At 38.8% G+C, this 18,328-nt stretch overlaps 1 protein-coding gene across 1 annotated transcript; it reads right to left on the bottom strand.

Moving 5' to 3' along the window:
* Nucleotides 1-807: 807 nt before the first annotated feature.
* rif1 (replication timing regulatory factor 1) lies at nucleotides 808-17,216 on the bottom strand. The gene is made up of 36 exons (XM_067409654.1): nucleotides 17,075-17,216; nucleotides 16,017-16,138; nucleotides 14,123-14,201; nucleotides 13,863-13,959; nucleotides 13,633-13,763; nucleotides 13,439-13,530; nucleotides 13,145-13,334; nucleotides 12,958-13,050; nucleotides 12,713-12,851; nucleotides 12,231-12,382; nucleotides 11,989-12,103; nucleotides 11,600-11,776; nucleotides 11,262-11,372; nucleotides 10,911-10,973; nucleotides 10,688-10,788; nucleotides 10,202-10,288; nucleotides 10,002-10,075; nucleotides 9,650-9,830; nucleotides 9,441-9,548; nucleotides 9,210-9,359; nucleotides 8,994-9,093; nucleotides 8,633-8,912; nucleotides 8,499-8,541; nucleotides 8,223-8,422; nucleotides 6,948-7,041; nucleotides 6,682-6,813; nucleotides 6,413-6,555; nucleotides 6,105-6,194; nucleotides 5,966-6,026; nucleotides 2,559-5,855; nucleotides 2,326-2,448; nucleotides 2,141-2,227; nucleotides 1,803-1,918; nucleotides 1,567-1,720; nucleotides 1,366-1,486; nucleotides 808-1,278 (listed from the first exon to the last, which is right to left on the bottom strand). Exons 2-36 carry the CDS (start codon nucleotides 16,127-16,129, stop codon nucleotides 1,034-1,036), a joined length of 7,539 nt encoding a protein of 2,512 aa, XP_067265755.1. The 5' UTR covers nucleotides 16,130-16,138; nucleotides 17,075-17,216; the 3' UTR covers nucleotides 808-1,033.
* Between the last annotated feature and the right edge of the window lie 1,112 nt (nucleotides 17,217-18,328).

Here is an 18,328-nt window from a genome sequence, read left to right as displayed (position 1 = left end):
TCACTGTAGTCACATGGATTATTTGAATGTCTTTGATACCTTTCTGAACCTCAAAAGGTGCAAGGATGTTGCGGACTATGCGTGGTTTAGAAACCCTTAGATTTGATCAAAAATATCTTAATTTGTGTTCCAAAGATGAACACAATGAGGGTGAGTAATTAATGACAGAATTTCAAATTTTTTTGAAAATTCATCTTTTCATTTTCTTGTTTTTGGCTTCAAAATTTGGTTTCATCATTATAAAGCTTGAAGGAGCAAGGATATTTTTACATATATCTCAGATTGTGTTTTTCTGAAAGACAATCATATACACCTAGGACAGCTTGAAGATGAGTAAATCATGGGATCATTTATTTTTGGGTGAACTATCCCTTTAACATTATTTCAAGTGATGGTTAACAAATGTTAATGCTGTAAAAAAATAAATTGCTTATTGTCAATAAGTAAAAAATTTTTTTTTGCTATGTTCAATATTAGTGAAACTTTACAGTGCATTAATATAAAAAAAACTCATCTTAAAATGTTTTAGTTTGTTGAAATTAACATTAAGATTAATAAACGCTGTAGAAGCAGTCCAATGTTAGTTAAATGATGTATTGCTGACACTTTACAATGTTTCATTTGTTAAATGCATCAAGTCAGCATCTTTGGCAGCAAAAAAGCACCCAATTTGTAATTTTGTGGTTTGTATAAAAGACTGGGGGAAAAAAAAAAAAAAAAATGCACCAAATATTAAAAAGAAAAGATTTTATTAATACTATAGTTTTATTTCTTAAAAAAAAGAAAAAAGAAAAAAAAGTTTCCTTGGCATCTCAGTACAACTTTACAGTCTTAAAAATCACTCCATAAAATACATAGACACTTGTGTAGCAATGGAAATGACTTTTGGCCATTTGACTCCATTCTTTGAGAGAGCATAATTAGAAATTCATCTACTCTAAAATTCAAGCTAAAACTTGAGGGATGAACAGTCCACTGTTAATCTTCAAATTTAAAAGTGAATTCTTGTGTCAGGAAAAATCTCTCAATATCCTCATGGTAAGCTATCAGGATTACTCAGCAAGCGGGACTGCAGATGGGTCACAATGCTTCTCATCATTCCGCTGAGATGTTCATGCATCATGCCCAACTGGTTGGGTGAACAGCGACCAAGTTCCTCTGAAGTTAAGCGTCCACCAAGTGCTACAACATCTGAGAGCAAATCTTGACATTTTTTCTCCTCAGCCATCGGTCCTGAATCCATTCCCACTTCTGATGGTTTGTCATCTGTCAAAAGTTCTAAAAAAAAAAAAAAAAAAAAGAAAAAAAAAGGTAAATCAATGTGAATGCCACCAATGATGTACTTGATGGAAGATTTTTTTTTACCTTGTGCCTCTACTGGTGTTTGCTCCTCATCTTGGTTTTGAGGAAGCTCCATCTCTTCAGGCTCAGATGTCATTTTCTCCATTTCATCAAAACTCTTGAGGTCATCAGAACGCCCTTTTCTCTGTATGGCCACATGTCAGGTGTAAGAATGATCTTCCATGATAAAGGGCAAGACAGTAATTTAAATAAGCTATACATTACCTGCTGTTCATGATAGGTTTTAAGTGCTTTCCTCACATTGGACAGCTTAGGTGAACGAATAGGAAGCGACTTGATTTCACTAGGGGTGAGAGCACTCAGGTCTCCAACTGTTTTAATGTTCCTGGCTCTAACAAGTTGACCAAAGCCACGAGGCCTGAACACAGATAAATTAAAAATGAGGAATGAACAAACTGAACCCAAGGTGTCTTGAAGGGGAAAGGAGTACTGTGGCTTACCACATGTTGGAGGATATCTGCGGTAAAACAGCCTCTACAGGGGTAGAGCAGCCAACAAGTGCTGGATAAACACAATCTTTAGCAATAGGATGTGGCTCCTGGCTCATCTCTGAAATCTACGATAAAGAAAAAGGAACATCTTAAAACCATTTCCACTAGTTCAAATAAACTAAAGTCTGATACAAATGAATAGCATTAAACATTAACATTAACTTGCACCTCTTTTTCATTTATTAAATTTAAAGAAATAATAAAAAAAAGATTCTGACCTTTATGAATAAGCAGACTGTATGAGATTAATATATATAAAAAAAAGTACATTGCAAGAGAATACTTACCAGGCATTTTTTAGAGCTTTTGGATCCAGGGCTACGGAGGTTACGTGGACTTAGACTTGAATAGCCTTTTGTGGGTGTAGTGATATACTGCATGAAGACATTTAACAACAGGCCATGAAAGAATTGTTGAAACAAGCACAGTTTTACATCTACATCTTATTAATTTCAAAACTCATATTGCATACCTTCGACTGTCCACTCAAGACTTTTGACCTAGGTGAGCTTGTGCGAATAACTGGACTACGTCTATCAATATCATCAGCCAGTTCTTGATGGTAAATTGGGGTTGCAAAAGACACTCGACGAGACTGGACAACAACAAAAGTTACATAGATGATTTTCTCTTTGTATGAAACCACTATAAGCTTACATTACAGTTGTTTCAATGTATACTTAGACAACTGGACTCAACTTATACCTTATGAAGGGGGGATGGGGTATCTTCTTCACATGTTCTCTTCTGTCCCTTCTTCAGAATACTGGTAGAGGGAGAAGCAGACGGTGACCATACACGAGATCGGTTTCTGCTCGGGCTCTGGCCAGGCTCTAGCTCACCACTGAGAGCATCTAAAGGTTTAGGCTTGAGTGGAGAATCTAAACAGGCTTCAGATGTACTACTTTGAGGTAGTACAGACAACTCTTCTTGTATATCAGCAGAAAGAGCCTGGTTGTCAATCGGAGTGTCTTTATCCTTCTCAATGAGAGCAACATTGTCAAGTAATTCTTTGCCATTTGACTCTGGCAACACTACCTTTTCTCCACTCGGCTCTGAAACAGCAAGGTCTTCACTTTGCTTCACCGCATCCTCCTGCTGGACATGTGAAGACTCTAGTTGCTCTTGGCATATAGATGCATCTTCCACTGGGCGACCTTGACTTGGAGAGGTGTCTTGAGGTGTTGAACTTTGGAGAGGTTCTTGACTTACTGAAGGGTTGTCCAATTCCTTGTTGTGCTTTGGACTATCTGTGCACCCAGAACTCTCTAACTGATTTGTCTCTACCACTGGGACTTTTACAAACACATTGTTTGATTCATCCATTGCTTTGGATAATGCTCCTTCCTCTGCTTCAGACAGTTGAGAAACAATTACACCAAGCTTTGTAATGGGGCTTTCAGAAGATGAAACCTCGCATGGGAGTTGAGGAAGCAAGGCTGAAAATGGCTGAACATCAGCATCTGGGAAATCCGCAATTGCTGAGCTCTTGCTTTCCTCTGATATGGATGTTGGGCTTGACTGCTCAGGTTGAGAGTTTATGGTGTCAGCATCAAGTGGAACCTGCTCATTTTTCAGATCCTGTGATTCTTGGGTGTCAACAGCAAGTGGATCCTGCTCATTTTTCAGATCCTTTGATTCTTGGGTCTCAACAGCAAGTGGAACCTGCTCGTTTTTCAGATCCTTTGATTCTTGGGTCTCAACAGCAAGTGGAACCTGCTCGTTTTTCAGATCCTTTGATTCTTGGGTCTCAACAGCAAGTGGAACCTGCTCGTTTTTCAGATCCTTTGATTCTTGGGTCTCAACAGCAAGTGGAACCTGCTCGTTTTTCAGATCCTTTGATTCTTGGGTCTCAACAGCAAGTGGAACCTGCTTGTTTTTCAGATCCTTTGATTCTTGGGTCTCAACAGCAAGTGGAACCTGCTTGTTTTTCAGATCCTTTGATTCTTGGGTCTCAACAGCAAGTGGAACCTGCTCGTTTTTCAGATCCTGTGATATTTGGAAGTCACTGTTTTGTGATAACACCTCCTGGTTGTTTAAAAAGCAGTTGCAGCTCCTAGATCGTCTACGTCCACGTCCCCGTCCCCTGGTATGTGGGCATTTACGCAAACCATCAGTCTTTAAATCTTCTGATCCAGCTTGTGAAAGTAAATTTGCTTCTTCACCCTCTCCCTTATCACAGATGATCTCTTTTTCATCTGTATCAGTTTTCAATTCTATCTCAACTATTTCAGAGCTAATCAGTTCATGTGGTTGACTAACAGAGGCAAGGACCTCTTTATCGTCTTTCTCTTCTTTGGTCTCACTGACTGAAATTCCCAAACTAGTTTCAGGTTTCAGATCCGCCTCATCCGGTGTCATCTCTATTGAAACTTCTGACTGAATATCAACATTCTCCTTGTCTGGCACCATCTCAGTAAATTTAGGTTCTGTGGCAACTGGTAGCACCTCAGTGGACAGGGGTTTCCGAAGTCTCTTTTTAGGCCTTGGCCCATCTTCTCTGCTATCAGGGCTTTCAGACTCTGTATTGTCGGTAGTCAAGCCTTTAGATCGTCGAGTTCTGTATCTACCAAGCCCTTGAGAAGAATCTTGGCTTGCACTTAACTCTTCAGCATTTACAGTTGATGTAACATCTCTGCTAGAGTCTGGCTCTTCTTCTGCAGTTCTCCTTCTCATAGCTCTTCCCTTCACCGCTGTCACCGTTTGAGTGTCTGTCTGACTCAAATCTTCTTTGGTCTGCAAACCAGACATCTCCAGCAACTGAGATTCAGATCTCCTTGTTCTTCGCGTTCGGACAGTTTGCTGGCTATCAGCCTCAGAATCAGAAAGAGGTGTCTGTGAATATTTCTTTAAAGAAGATGCAGCATTTTGAGAGTTCTCATCTGCCAACTTGTCTGTGGATTCATCAAGTTGTGTTCTAGTCTTCTTCGTCAGTCTACCCGGTGACAGACCCTCAGACTCATTGAGAGTTGGCAGTCTCTCTCTGCTTTGGCTATCCGATTGAGTTACAGGTGAACTCTGGGGAGAGGACCCAGTTCGGCTTGCCCGTGGAAGTGCCTGTGAAGACTCTGCAGATAAAATCTGTGAATCACTTTGGCTTTTCATTCCTTTACTTTTCTGCTGGTCACCTTCAACTTTAGTGTCCTCTAGAACCTTACTTCTCCTCCTTCCAGTCAATGTGCTACTTGGTGGCACAAGTACGGACTTCTGTGTGTTTGTCATTGTTGAGTCTGCAACCTGATTGACTTGTTCTTTGCTTTTCATCTCCCCTGGATCTTCCCCTGGGCGAACCGGTTTACTTCGCCGTCTGCTCGACCTTCGTGGTTCTTGACTAGATTGAGAATTAGCAAAACTCTGTGAATCTTTTTCAGGTGAGTTTTGTTCCTCCATGCTGGCTTTGGACACAGGACTGCTCTTAACACCCGATGCTTCACTAGATACTTGGGTCTGGGTATCAGGTACCACATCCTCTTCCTCATCAGTACCTTCACAAGGATGACCTCCCGTTGACTTAATCTCATCTTTGGTCTCTTGCCCTGCTTTCTCACTTTGAGCAGATGGGTCAGTGCTGCTTATGTTTTGAGATTTCTGAGAGTCCTCTTTTGTAGTCCGATTCTGTGAGTCATTTGGAGTGCACTCCAAAGATTTTGAAGAATCCAATCTACTTGATTTCCGGATCGGTGGACCCGTAAATGCAACATTTGCAGGACTTGATTTCCCTTCAACATATTTCTCTAACGTTATGAACGATTGACGTCTGCTATTGGGTTTAGGAGGTGTACCAGATATCATATCAGATGAACTTGATACATTAGGGCTGGTCCCCTCTAGTCCACTTTTCTCATGCCCACTCACATCAACTGGGACGCCACTGGATGGAGGAGACCGATCGTTCTCTGAAGTTTGATCTTCATTTGGCACAGATTTCTCTGGTGTTTCTATGTCTGATGTGGTGCCTTGGGTTACTTTAGCATCTGTGGATGGTTCACTTGGGGTAACCTCCTTGGGGGAGAAAACATTACAACCAATTAATACACAAAACAGAAAGCATGCATGTATATCCTCCAGATAATCAAATCAGCAGTGTCAGAGTCTGAAAATAGCAGTTTTACCTTCAGGTGAAGCTTAGCCTCTTCCTCAGGTTGATCCCTTTCATCTTTTGTCAAGTTCTCCCTAAGAAGAAACATTTTGTTGTAATACAGCGGGTAAAAATTTTTTGAGTAAGAGCAAATCCATAATTTCAATACGTACATGGACTCCTCCTGACTCTGAGTATACTGTGAAAAGACTGTGGTGTCCTGGGAGGCATCCAGATTATTATAGAGAGCAGGAATGTCAACCCTTATGCAAAATAAATAAAAATCGGAACACAAATTTAGAGTCCTGACATCTCAAAATCATAAATGGCAATCTCTTTTCAAAATTCTTAATGGTGACATCTAAACTACCAGACTTTGACAAAGATATAAGTTTAAAATTAAAACCATACTGCCTTGCACAATAGTACCTTTTTTCATGGAATGGCAGATGTCTAAAATTTGAGAACTTGAGAACCTTACCGTTTAGTCCTTTTGACCTCTTTCTGGTGCTCAGTCAGCACTCTCTCCTTTGTCTCAGGTGGAATGAAAACAAAATCTTCTGATGCCTCCTCCTCAATAGCTTCTCGATTCATGGGCTTGGGCGATCCAAAATCCAGCTTCATCTAGAGAGGGAATAGGTGATTTGTTGAAGGACCTGCTGTGGTTGCTAATTAAGCACCACCATTGAAATTTAAGTTCAGAAGCTTTTTTAAAAAAAAAAAAAAATAAATAAACTTATTTATACTTACAGACACTGGCTTTGCTACAGGTACAGAGCCTTTTCCTTTAAGCTCTTCTGCCCTCGCCAAAAGAGAGTCCCTCTTTCCAACAGAGGTTATCTTCACCCCACTAATTTGTGGGTCCAGTTGAGAACTCTCACCCTTATTAGAGAACATAACATCTTTAGTAAGCCATTAAGAACAAAAGAAAAATCTAACAGAGGGGACAACATGTTTGACTGAGGTAAACTGCTCTGCATTCTTCAGTTTTACATCATTAGGAGCACTAAACATACCGTATACTGTCCACTGCAATCATCTGGTGCATCAACGGTTTCAAAACCAGGTAAAATCAATGGAGTTTTCTGCTTAGCCTGACTTAAAACAGACCTAAAAAAGTAAATACAAACAAAACTGAGTCTTAAAAAAAAAAAAAAAAGGGAAAATATTGCATATTTGATTTAAACGGTCATGAAACCGCCTGTTTCAGCAGCAGTCAGTTCTCACCACAGTTTTGAAAAATGCTACAGAAGTGGGTGTGGTTAAGCAGCGGTGAGGGGGATGAGGGGAGACTGACAACACAGCAACGGCTTCTGATTCAGAGTTTTATTTCGCTCTCATTAAAAGCATTAAAAAAAAAAAACCTTCCCACAAGCTGCAAATTACTATTACATACAACACAATATACACATGGGATTTGCTATAATTTAATACACAAATAAATGCGCAGCCATTCGCGTTTTGTTCTCTGCATCGAATATGAACATGCTGTTGCATCTTTGATAACTTATTTTGTACCGTTTTTATAAGCCGTTTGATCGGTTAAAGAGCCGTAAAGACCAGTTACACTCAAAGCGTGGATGAATCTCGTTTGTGTCGGACAGATATTTAAGAGAACTTGTGTGATGCAAAAGCTCTTACAAAGCAAAAACAAATACTAATTTTTGATCCATTAATGCATCTCTAGCTTATTGTATGCAATCTCACTGTTTGAAGCACCTGTCAGAGGATGAATAAGGCCGAAGTCCACCTTTCTCCCGTTATCGTAGCTTGAGAAAAATGTTTGAAAAATGTTTGCTAAAACCGTTTCGATGTGTCTGTATTTGATGGCCAACCAACTACACACAGCCAGTCTAGCCCTTGCAGCATCGCGGGGAAAGCCATGCAACACACCCAAACTTGACACGTGCGACCCATGAACGCCTCTCTCATCTATACTGCGCATTCTAACAGTTTGACATGTCTGTCATTTGAAAGAACCAAGGTGTCCTGAATGAGACAGTCTTCTCATAAGAAAACTCGACACCGACATGTCATCGAAGTATTATAGTGCACTGTAGATTTTAAACCCGAAAGACGGAAACAGCGGGGGAAAAAAAATAATAAAACCTCAAAATTAACCACTTTCTCCCTACAATTAAATCTAACAGATATTAACATTGTATTCAATGATGTTCAACATGCATACCTCTTAAAATCTCAAAAAAAATTAGGGTTTCATGACCCTTTAAAGACCTGAAAATCTGCCTATACATGTTACACAAATTCCCAACAATGGCATGAAAACTTACTTAAGAGGCTCAGGGTAAGTCAAGGTGAGTGCATTTCCAAAGGTGGCATTCCAGAACTGAGTGACCACAGTGCGAATTTGCTTGCTCTTGTGGGGAAAAAGCACACAGAGCAAGGGCGACAACACAGCAAGCATCTCATCATTGTGCAGAGTCAACTGCGTCTGAAGACAGCCAAGCAGGTCTGTGGCTAGTTTCTCCATCTAGGAAATAATAAAAGACTACATATCAGAGTCGCTGTGGTTTTGACTTCAAACTTACAACTGGGTAACTTCTTACCTTGTGTCCGAGTGTTGCACTGGGCTTTGATAGGTCATCATAACTTTTATTAAAAAAAAAACAAACAAAAAAAAACAGTGTTACACAAGGAAAAAGACTCTTCAATGTATGAAGGATGAGAAAACTTCACACACCTGGAGAATTGTTCATAAAGTTGTGCAAGTGGTTTGGTCAGGGTGGACAGCACCTCTTGTATGAACGTGGGCAATGTGATATTAGTGAAAAGAGTAGTCAAGATAGAGACCACTGTCAAGCCAAGTCCATTTAAAGTTCCACAGGTGGGCTCTACAGATTCTTCTGAGGTGTCCACAGAAAGAAATGCATCTAGAGTCTGCATCAGGAGAGTGTGGAAGGTCGAGAGATTCCCCAGAGCTTTGCTTCTCTTGCGTACCCAACTCAAAGGTGTATGAGGCGCTAGGGATTGGCACATGAAAATATGGTCACACAGTGCAATTACAAAACTTTGCCCATTTGAAACTGAAGCAAAATCCTTACATTTCATCTTCTGCTGAAACTGTGGGGTGTAAGGAGAGAAGTCCATACTCTCAATGATGATCAGCAAGATATTTGCTATTGCATCTAGCATAGGCAGATTCTAAAAATGAAAAAAAAAAAAAAAAAAACAAAGGTTGAGAAATTATAATAGCCACACACCCCAATTAGGTACACAACTGAATAAATCTTCCAAATACAATGTTGCAAGTGCCATACTTTCAGAGAATCACTGTCAAGAGAGGCAGAGATCTTGGCACACAGCTCTTCACAGCATATGTTCTCCTCCGCTGTGGCTACCAAAGCTGAGCAGCGGGCAAATGCCTTGTAAAGCCTGGACCAAGTACTGATCATGGCCTTCTGAGTGATCTATTCAGTAAATAAAAATTAAATTAAATATTTGAATAACACTGGAGAAAGCATTGTACGAAAGCTAAGATGGGCTCTTACCTGGGGTAGGGCTGAACCAGGCAGGAGATGAAAGACTGGAAACATCAAGGCACTGTAAATGGCACTGAAGTTATGCTCCAGAGCGTCTCCTTGATTCACTTCATTGGTCTGTGTTCAAACAATGATTTATCAATAGTAGTAAAATACAAGATTCGACTGGCACTGAAATGCACATTCATTCTATAGTACAGATTATTTAAATTTAGTACCTGAGTGATGGTGTCTGTCAGAGGGTTTACCACCACACTCCACATCCTCCAGAGTTGTTTTTTGTTCTTAACATCCTCCGCACTCCCACTAACTGCTCCTAAAACAGCCTCTCCAAATGCAAGGGGCGATGTAGGTCCACAAAACCCACAGCTCACAAGGGTCTCCAGGCTTGAGAAAAACCTGCCAGGTGACAAAGAAAAAGTTGCCCTGATTAAGCAAGCAAACAATTTCAACAGAAATAAAAATGAATACTAAAAATCTTTGATTTAATGCAAAAAAAAAAAAAAAAAAAAAGTTATCCAAAATTAGTTTTGGTTTTCATGTTAAGTATTAAAAAAAAATTATGGTTACCTCTCATCTTCAAGAAATGATGAAAGCTGGTTACTTTTATAGAATAGCAATATAAGGAAAAGTGCAGGTGTACCCTGGGAAAGAAGATGTGGAAAAATCTTATTTACACATTCATAATACAAAAGACATGCATGAACCCAAAGGGTGAAAAACTGATGTTTTTACCAAGGCTTTACCATATGCAGTGAAACAGCACTTACGTTCAACACATCCATGTTTGCCACTTGATAAGCTGCAGAACCAAGCACCTTTTGAGGGATTCCTTTAATGGTGGCTTCCAACAAAAGCTGCAGCAAATAATGTTTGAACAATGAAACTCTTTAAACAGCAGGGTTGAACTTACAACCTACATAAATATTTAATAGAATATACTACAACTCTAATGTTTAAGGTCATTTTTTTAAAGTTTTTAAACTTTAAAAGAAGTCTCTTATGCTCACCAAGGCTGCATTTGTGTGATGAAAAACACAGTAAAAAACTATTGTGAAATGGTCACAATTTAAAAATGTTTTCTCTTAATTTCAATAATCTAAAAAGGGGGGTATAATGCCATTTCATGTATTCTGACTTGCACTGTTAAAGTAGCAAGTTCAGTGATCAGCATGCCAGACTGCAGCTGGGTTAAGTAACACCGTTTCAGCATCAAAAATAATTTAGGTCATTTTCACCATGAAGTGCCGTCTTACCAGTGCACGTTCAGCAGGCAGAGCATCTGAGGACAAGATGGACTGCAGAGCCTGTAGGAGAAGCGTAAGGACCTCTGAACCCTGTCGTTCCTTCTTATTACCTTGTGACAGGGGTGACAGGAAAACGAAATTACAATGAGCCAGTATCCACAGCACAAAGAATCTGTGCAAATTATCTTTGACTTCTGTAGAGTGTAGAATGTTCTGTAGAATGTTCACCTACCAGCTTCTATTGCTGTGCTGACAGAACCGATCAGGTGGCTCCAAATGAGATTAAGAAGTGCTTCTGTGGAAGACACTCATATTAGGTGATGAACATCTAGCATCTATTTCCTTTACTGACTGATCTATAATATTATATGATGATGATGATGATGATTATGATGATGATGATGATGATGATGATGATGATGATGATGATGATAATATTATTATTATTTATTATTATTATTATTATTATTATTATTAATAATAATAATAATAGTTTGTCTTATTGACCTGCTTAGAAATAAAAGTCTAAGACAAAAGTTAAGTTGGCATAAGGACACATTATGCAGGTGACATTGTTGAATACCTGGAGCATGTTTTCCCACAGTAATGAAGCCTTCTCTGGTGGCTGATATGAGGGTAGAGGCATGTCTGCTAAAGAAGGAAGGGCTGGTGAGGAGAGGGTGTGTCAGGGGCTCTGGAAAAAAAGAAAGAAAAAAAACACACGATACATTGACATCTATTAGTTCTGAAGGTTCATTCCATCACTGTAATTTCACAAACTTCTCATTGTAAAGTGAGGTTCAACATATTAGCTGTACACATTTGTGTCACTCATGTTAACTTTGTACGGACATTGAAGCCCAAAGCATCACTGATAGAAAACCGCTTTCAAAGCTCAGATAATACTGTGTGTATGATTACCCAGGCTGAGTTGAAGATTTTCTTTAGGACCTATGGCCGTGACCTCCGGACCCACGAGCCAGTGCAGAAGCATCTCTAGTCCCAGGAGCTGAATGGAGCGGTAGGACTGAGACGACTGCATACTGCTGTTCAGATTCATGCGAGGAGTAGTGCTCGGCGTGCTGCAGGAGGGAACGCCTGGAGGAACAGGAAAATAAAGTATGATGACATTCCGCTAATATGACAACATTAGGGCTGTTAGGGTTAGAAGGACAAAAAAGAACCAAAGAACTTAAAAGGTAAAAATGTTTATATTTCTGCACAAGCAGTTGTCCCCAAATTGAATTGCACAAAAAAAATAAAAAAAATAAAAAAATGATGAAGGAACAATGAGAGGAAATGAGCTGTACCTGTTTTAGGTGTATTAGGGGTACCATTGCTTGGGTTAGGGGTTCGAGCAGGTGTAGTCGGGGACTGCAGTGGAGGATCAGAAGGAAGTGTGCTGTGCAGTAGAGGCACGCCAACCTTTATGGCATGATGGAAAGAATGGATAGAGAAATGTGTTGCTCTAATTAACCAACGGAACCATGTACATCAGATAAAGTCTGCAAAGACCAAAAATCAATCTATCAATGTAAACAGTGAATTTTACCTGCTCAAAGTTAGTGGACAGGTTGGGTCCGAGCTTGACTACGAGATACCACCACACCTCCAGCTTGGTGAGCAGAAGAGCTTCAGTCCTGACTTGGATGGAACTGAGGGGTTGCATGAGGAGCTTCAGGCGCTTACTGCTGCACAGGATATCTGCTCAAGAGAATCCAGTCACAACTTATCAAACATGAGCTGAGAAAAGGTAGGATGTAAAAAAGTCATGAACTGTCACTAGCCAGGTAAAAAGAGTTCCCACACCTACTGACCAATAGATTTCCATGGCTGTGTCAGTTGTGATTACTGGATTTTTAAACATTCACTCACTAACAGCAATTTTTTCCAATGAGATATTTTTGAGCCATGCATAAAAAAAAAATCCATTACTTTAATTATGACTTTTCAAAAAGCACAATTTTGTAATTCTCTGATATTCCCTGGTTTTCCATGACAGTGTCTATTACACCAAAATATAAAGAAACTTGCCTGGATTAAGGGCAAAATTGTCAATGAGGCTCTTCCAAGCTATGAAAGCAATCTTCTTAATATTAGGAGAAGAATTGCGGAAACCCAGCTCCTCTAAATACAGCAAGGAATTAATAAAAGCACCGCCTTTGTGGAGCAACTGAAAAGAGACAGAAACACATCCTTATCCACACTGACAAACTCAACATTCAGAACTGAAAAATTGAGACTTGAAGAGCAGCATTCGGTAACTTTGAGCATCTTACCTTCCCCAGAAGTCTCACAAACAAGGGCCAGAGCTTTAGCATATTCGTCTCATTCTTCGAGGCAAACAGCTTCTGCATTTCAGGGATGAGCATCTAGAGGAAACAGAGAAGCATTATGGCTATTTATGTTTGATATAAATATAAGCACAACAAAAAAAGCTGTACTGTACATCCGCAAAACACTTACAGAGGACATCATTGGCTCTACAATGGCTGCCACCTCCTGCTGTTTTTCCAGAAGAAGAGGCAAGCCCATTTCCAGAGCTGCTGCTGCACGCAAGCGCACTTTATTGGCTGAGTGAACTACGAGAGGAATAACCAGCTTGGCCCAGCACACGGCTCCAGCAGCCATCTGAGAGGGGGCCTGCTCCAGCAACCTGACATTCATCACAAAAATCATATTTACAGAGTATCTCAAGTGTGAAGAACATTGCAAGATGGCAGAACCAAGAAAGAGAAAGCAAGGGAAACTTCAACAAACCTTATGATGACATTGAGGGACTCATGGTCAATGAGGATTGACTGAACCTCTCGGGTCTGCATGGCCTCTAGACTCTTGAGAATCTCTGGGGCCTAAAAATATAGTAAACATTTTTAGACACAAAAGATGGAAAATTGAGGAGATAGAACATAAAAACAGGTTTATTTCAAGCAGACCATGCACAGTGAACAAACCTTTTTGGATGCCACCTCTGGTGGAAAATTCTGTTTTGAAATCACCCATAATGCTCGTGTACACGTAAACTTCTCCTTGGATTTTACCACAACATTACAAAGCGTAGACAGTATATCTTCTGAAATATTTGCTGCAGTAAAGAAATGGAAAAAAAAAAAAAAAGATTATGGATGCTACTTTTTATGGAAACAAAAAGTATATTATACCAAAGAATCAAATTATTCTATACCTGGTATGACTGAAACGATGAGTGAGTGGAAGACACAGAATCCCAGAGCCTGCAGTGCAGCTTGACACAGCTCCTCGTTCTCACTGGAGATATGAACCTGAAAAGAAAAGAGGTCAATAGGGTTGTTGATACGTAGCTATGATATACAGCTTTCTGAAAGAATAACCTTTATTTTGAAGAAAGAAATATAATACCAAATATTCAGTTACATAGACAAAGTGCCAGTGAACGAGTCTTAATTCATAGAGGAGAGAACTTACCAAAAGGACTTTACTAAGACGTGCAAAATGCTTTACAACCACAGGCAGAAACTGACGCCCTTCCTCTCCATTGAGACGGCTAGAAGAAAGAAAAAAGAACCACCAAGACTTATGATCAACCGATTAATAACTTTAAAAATAACTGCTCAATTGCATCCTTACTTGACACATGAGAACCTGTGAGGTTTGTTCTCACACATCAGGCAATTACAATTGAGCTTTTGTTTACACCATATTCGTGTTTGTGTGTGAATTAAAAACCTAAATGAACTCTGTTCATCATAAAGAATTCGAGTCTCTCCAGAAGACTAATCAAATTGTTTTGTCTCTTTAGGAACTTTTTGAAGCGAGAATTGGAATGAATCTCTCAGGTTTCAATAAAATATCTTCATTGGTTTTTGGAAGATGAACGAAGGTGTTATGGGTTAGGAGCGACATGATAGTGAGTAAATGACCCTAACTTTTGAATTGCAATTTCATATTCAGTATATACAGTAGTTGTTGACAAAACTGTGCATCACTACCAGGGCTGGATTGGTAATCGGGCATACCGGGTATTTTCCCGGTAGGCCGACGCCCTTTGGGACCGATACAAGGTTATTTATTTTTTGTCACGGACACGTCCATTGGTTTGTCTTCTGAATTGACAGGCCAAAGTGAGAGAGACCAGCACACAGCACTGATGAACACAGCGTTGCGTTTCCGCAGCTCTATGGCATGATAAACAATGCAAGTCGCTCGATCCAATCAGATTTATTTCCGAATTTTGTTTTATACAGTCGTGTGATATGGGAACATTCAGGTTCTGTAGCGAATCTAGCTGAAAACGTGACCATGTAAATACATGACGAGGTAAATTGGAAAACGCCAATACACACAACTAAAAGCTTGTCAATCCAGAACCACCACCTTTATGGTAATTTACCTTGCAGCTGCCAGCAGTGAAATATGGAGTTTTAGCAGAAATGTATTTATTAAAAAAGCGTCTATTAGTCTAATAATTATATTAAATATTGTGGAATATAAATCACTTCTATAGATGCTGTTTTTGTATTTTCTACATGTGTTTAAGAGCATGGTTTTACCTGTTTCTACCAGGATCTTACAGTTAAACCACGGTAAATTTCATTAGGCCAATTAAAGAATAATTTAACAAAACGGTTTTAAAGCTTGGATCCCATGAATTAAGGACAAAACTTTTTTCTTTTTAAATATACAAACATTAGTTCAAATGAATTTTAATTTAAATAAAATGTTATTTCAATGAGAGCCTTATAAAAGATTAAATTAAATTAGGTGTTAACTCTTTTAAAATATTATTTTCAAATCAAATTGTCATCATTTACACACCCTAATGTCATTCCCAACCTAAATGACTTTCTGTGGAACAAGTCTGCTTTTTGTCAATAAAATATAAATTATGAGTAGTGTAACCAAAAGGGTTTGGTTGCAAACATTCTTCAAAATATCTTGAGAGAAAGAGAGAAAGTCATACAGGTTTGGAACGACATGAGGGTGAGTAAATGATGACAGCATTTAATAGCAGGAAATTTACTTTCCTGCATCCTAGCTCAAAATGCTTAAGAGCATTTCTATGTAATACAAGTGCAATATTAAATTTGTTAACTGCATTTGCAGTAAATTCAATAATATAATTATTTGACCCTGTCCTAGTTTTATCTATTCATTTATTTAACATTACTCCAATTTAGAGCCAATTTAAACATTCACAAGGGAACTCGTGGGATGGGTCTGTCCAGGGCTGAATTTTAGCCCCAGTCCAGCCCTGATCACTACAACGCTAAAGGGGTTTATAAAATAAAGCAGATATCCATACATCTGACTAAAACCTACATAAAAGAGACAGACACCAAAACTGTAAGCAAACACTTACTTTGCAATGGTGATGTAGGCATCTGTCTGCGCCGACAGCCCAGCTGCTTCATCTTCCAGACACTCCAGAAGAGGAAGGAGGCTAGCACTAGATAGAGGTACCGCAGCCATCATCCTCACAACCTGAAAGACATGAAACACACATTAAAGCAATGCATACAGCATTGATTACAAGACAGACCGAATGTAACGCAATAAAATGAGATTAAACATTGGCAATTTAAAGAAGTACTAATTTAGTTGTGTAACAGGAGCAGGTCTTTGGTTTTAAATTCTGGACCTCTTAAATCTTTTAAAAAATATATTTAGAAACTACTGTGCCCCTTGAACCCACTTGCTACAACCCTAACAGAGAGTTGTGCATCATGCATTCCTGCGATTAATAGTCGATTATTAAAAACTACGCATAATCAAAATGTGTAAAAAGTTAATATTTTAACCATGTCGTGTTATATTGGTAGTGCAAGTGAGCTAGAATAGATTAACGCATGCAGTACATCGTGTTCTATTGATGCAAATAAGATATATAACGCATAAATGGCTCTAATATCTTTAACACAAGACCACAAGAAGGAAATTCAGTAATCTGCTATTCCTTTCTGACACATTTGGGGAGAATAAAACCTAGATTCGATGTTTAGCTAGCCAGGTGCACGAGAGGCTAATAACAATACGCCATCCATCTTTATTAAAACTCTCTGCCAAAGATTATAACGCATTTGCTCTTAATTAATATCGAGTTTTTACTGACGGTCGTGCACTAATATGTCTATCTGTCTGATATGCAAATATCAGACCACATTATCGTTTGAATTTTAAAGCTATTGTGTTAACATGTGCGTTCAGCGTAATTACAACTTGTGTGCGCCTCCCGTGCAACAAATACAGAGATCAAAATATGGCGTTTACTGAAAACTTTAAAGGCCGTGTAGGTTTTTGCTGTAATCAATCTAATCCATGAGGAACTTCCCCTACAAAGACTGCAGAGTTAGCGAGCTAGTTACCATCATCATGTTACCCACCCAACCCCCTGAACACACACGACTCAAGATGTCTCACCTCGCGCCTGAGGACACGCTAACAACCACTGAAGGCGATATCATCGACACACGATGTATATCAAAGAATTCGGAGGAGTTTATACAACAGTGTTTATAAGCTATCAAGACTGCGCTGCGTCTTTCCACTCCTCACTCCCCGCGAAAATGCTGGCGCCAAACATGACGCGCGACTAAAGCGTCACCTTCAACCCGACGTCAACTCCGCCCTCTCATAAATTATGTATTGAAGATACTTTGCCACAACTTGAATTAAAAGACAATCAAATTAGGACACTACGGTCATTTGTTTTGTTTATTATTTGTTAAATTACTCACCTAACATTATAGTCTGCACATGTACATTTAAAGGCATACGCCTTCAATTCTCAACTGGTGAAGGGACCCACAAGACAAGAAGGCCACAGAGACTAATAATTAAAACGCTAAATAAGCTCAAATATATAGGCTAAGTGTAACTTGCATAATCTGAAGAACAGTCAAGAATTTGATAAGTTCTCATTTCACAATTCTTCAGTTATTCAATGCATCATTCAAGAACTTTGTATTGGCAAATTCTGTTTGTTTTTTCTATTAGTAGTTAATTGTGTTTTGTTGAGCAGATTTGCTACTAAGAAAGTCCACAAGAGAAATATAGGCCTAGCTAGAATATATTATGAAGAATGTTGGTAACTAAACATCTTTGGTTATTTTTAACTTATATTATATATGTACACACACACACACACACACACACACACAAAAAACACTCAGACATTTGTGAAAATATCTTCTTTTATGTTACACAGAAAAAAAGAAATTCATACAGGTTTGGAACAACATAAAGGTGAGTAAATGATGACAAGATTTTCATTTTCGAATAAACTGTTCCATTAATAAAATGTTTTCAAAGCAATCGTCTTTGTCATAGGGCTAATTTCAGAAGAAGTGATTCTAAGTAGATAAGTGTTTATATGCACTTTATATGTCCAATGGGTTTATTTATATTAAAATCAAGAGATTTCAACTTATTTATTTTTGTTAAATGATGGTTACATTAAAACACTGTAAAACATTAAATACCCTTTTGGACAATGTTACTAGACAAATTAAACTACTGAGAGTGAGAAAACTGGTTTATAAGAGTTTTTGAAATGTTCACAGGCCCATACACATTTGTGATTATTATTAGCTTTAATATTGCACGTGTGGTTAAAGAAGCAAAAACATACAGTGCTGCTTAAAAGTTTGTGAACCACTTGCAGAATCTGTGAAA

The sequence above is a fragment of the Chanodichthys erythropterus genome, chromosome 14 (assembly GCF_024489055.1).
Source record: "Chanodichthys erythropterus isolate Z2021 chromosome 14, ASM2448905v1, whole genome shotgun sequence".
Classification (NCBI taxonomy): Eukaryota; Metazoa; Chordata; class Actinopteri; order Cypriniformes; family Xenocyprididae; genus Chanodichthys; species Chanodichthys erythropterus.
This window is presented reverse-complemented; position numbering and strand designations above follow the sequence as displayed.

What these genes read in the sequence shown, in the direction of transcription:
- rif1 (XM_067409654.1), bottom strand. Translation starts at nt 16,129, where the DNA reads ATGATGGCTGCGGTACCTCTATCTAGTGCTAGCCTCCTTCCTCTTCTG. An exon ending in TGACAGACACCATCACTCAG is followed by an intron (nt 9,549 to 9,649) that starts GTACTAAATTTA and finishes GTTTGAACACAG; the next exon opens with ACCAATGAAGTGAATCAAGG. An exon ending in ATTGCAGTGGACAGTATACG is followed by an intron (nt 6,814 to 6,947) that starts GTATGTTTAGTG and finishes TTCTCTAATAAG; the next exon opens with GGTGAGAGTTCTCAACTGGA.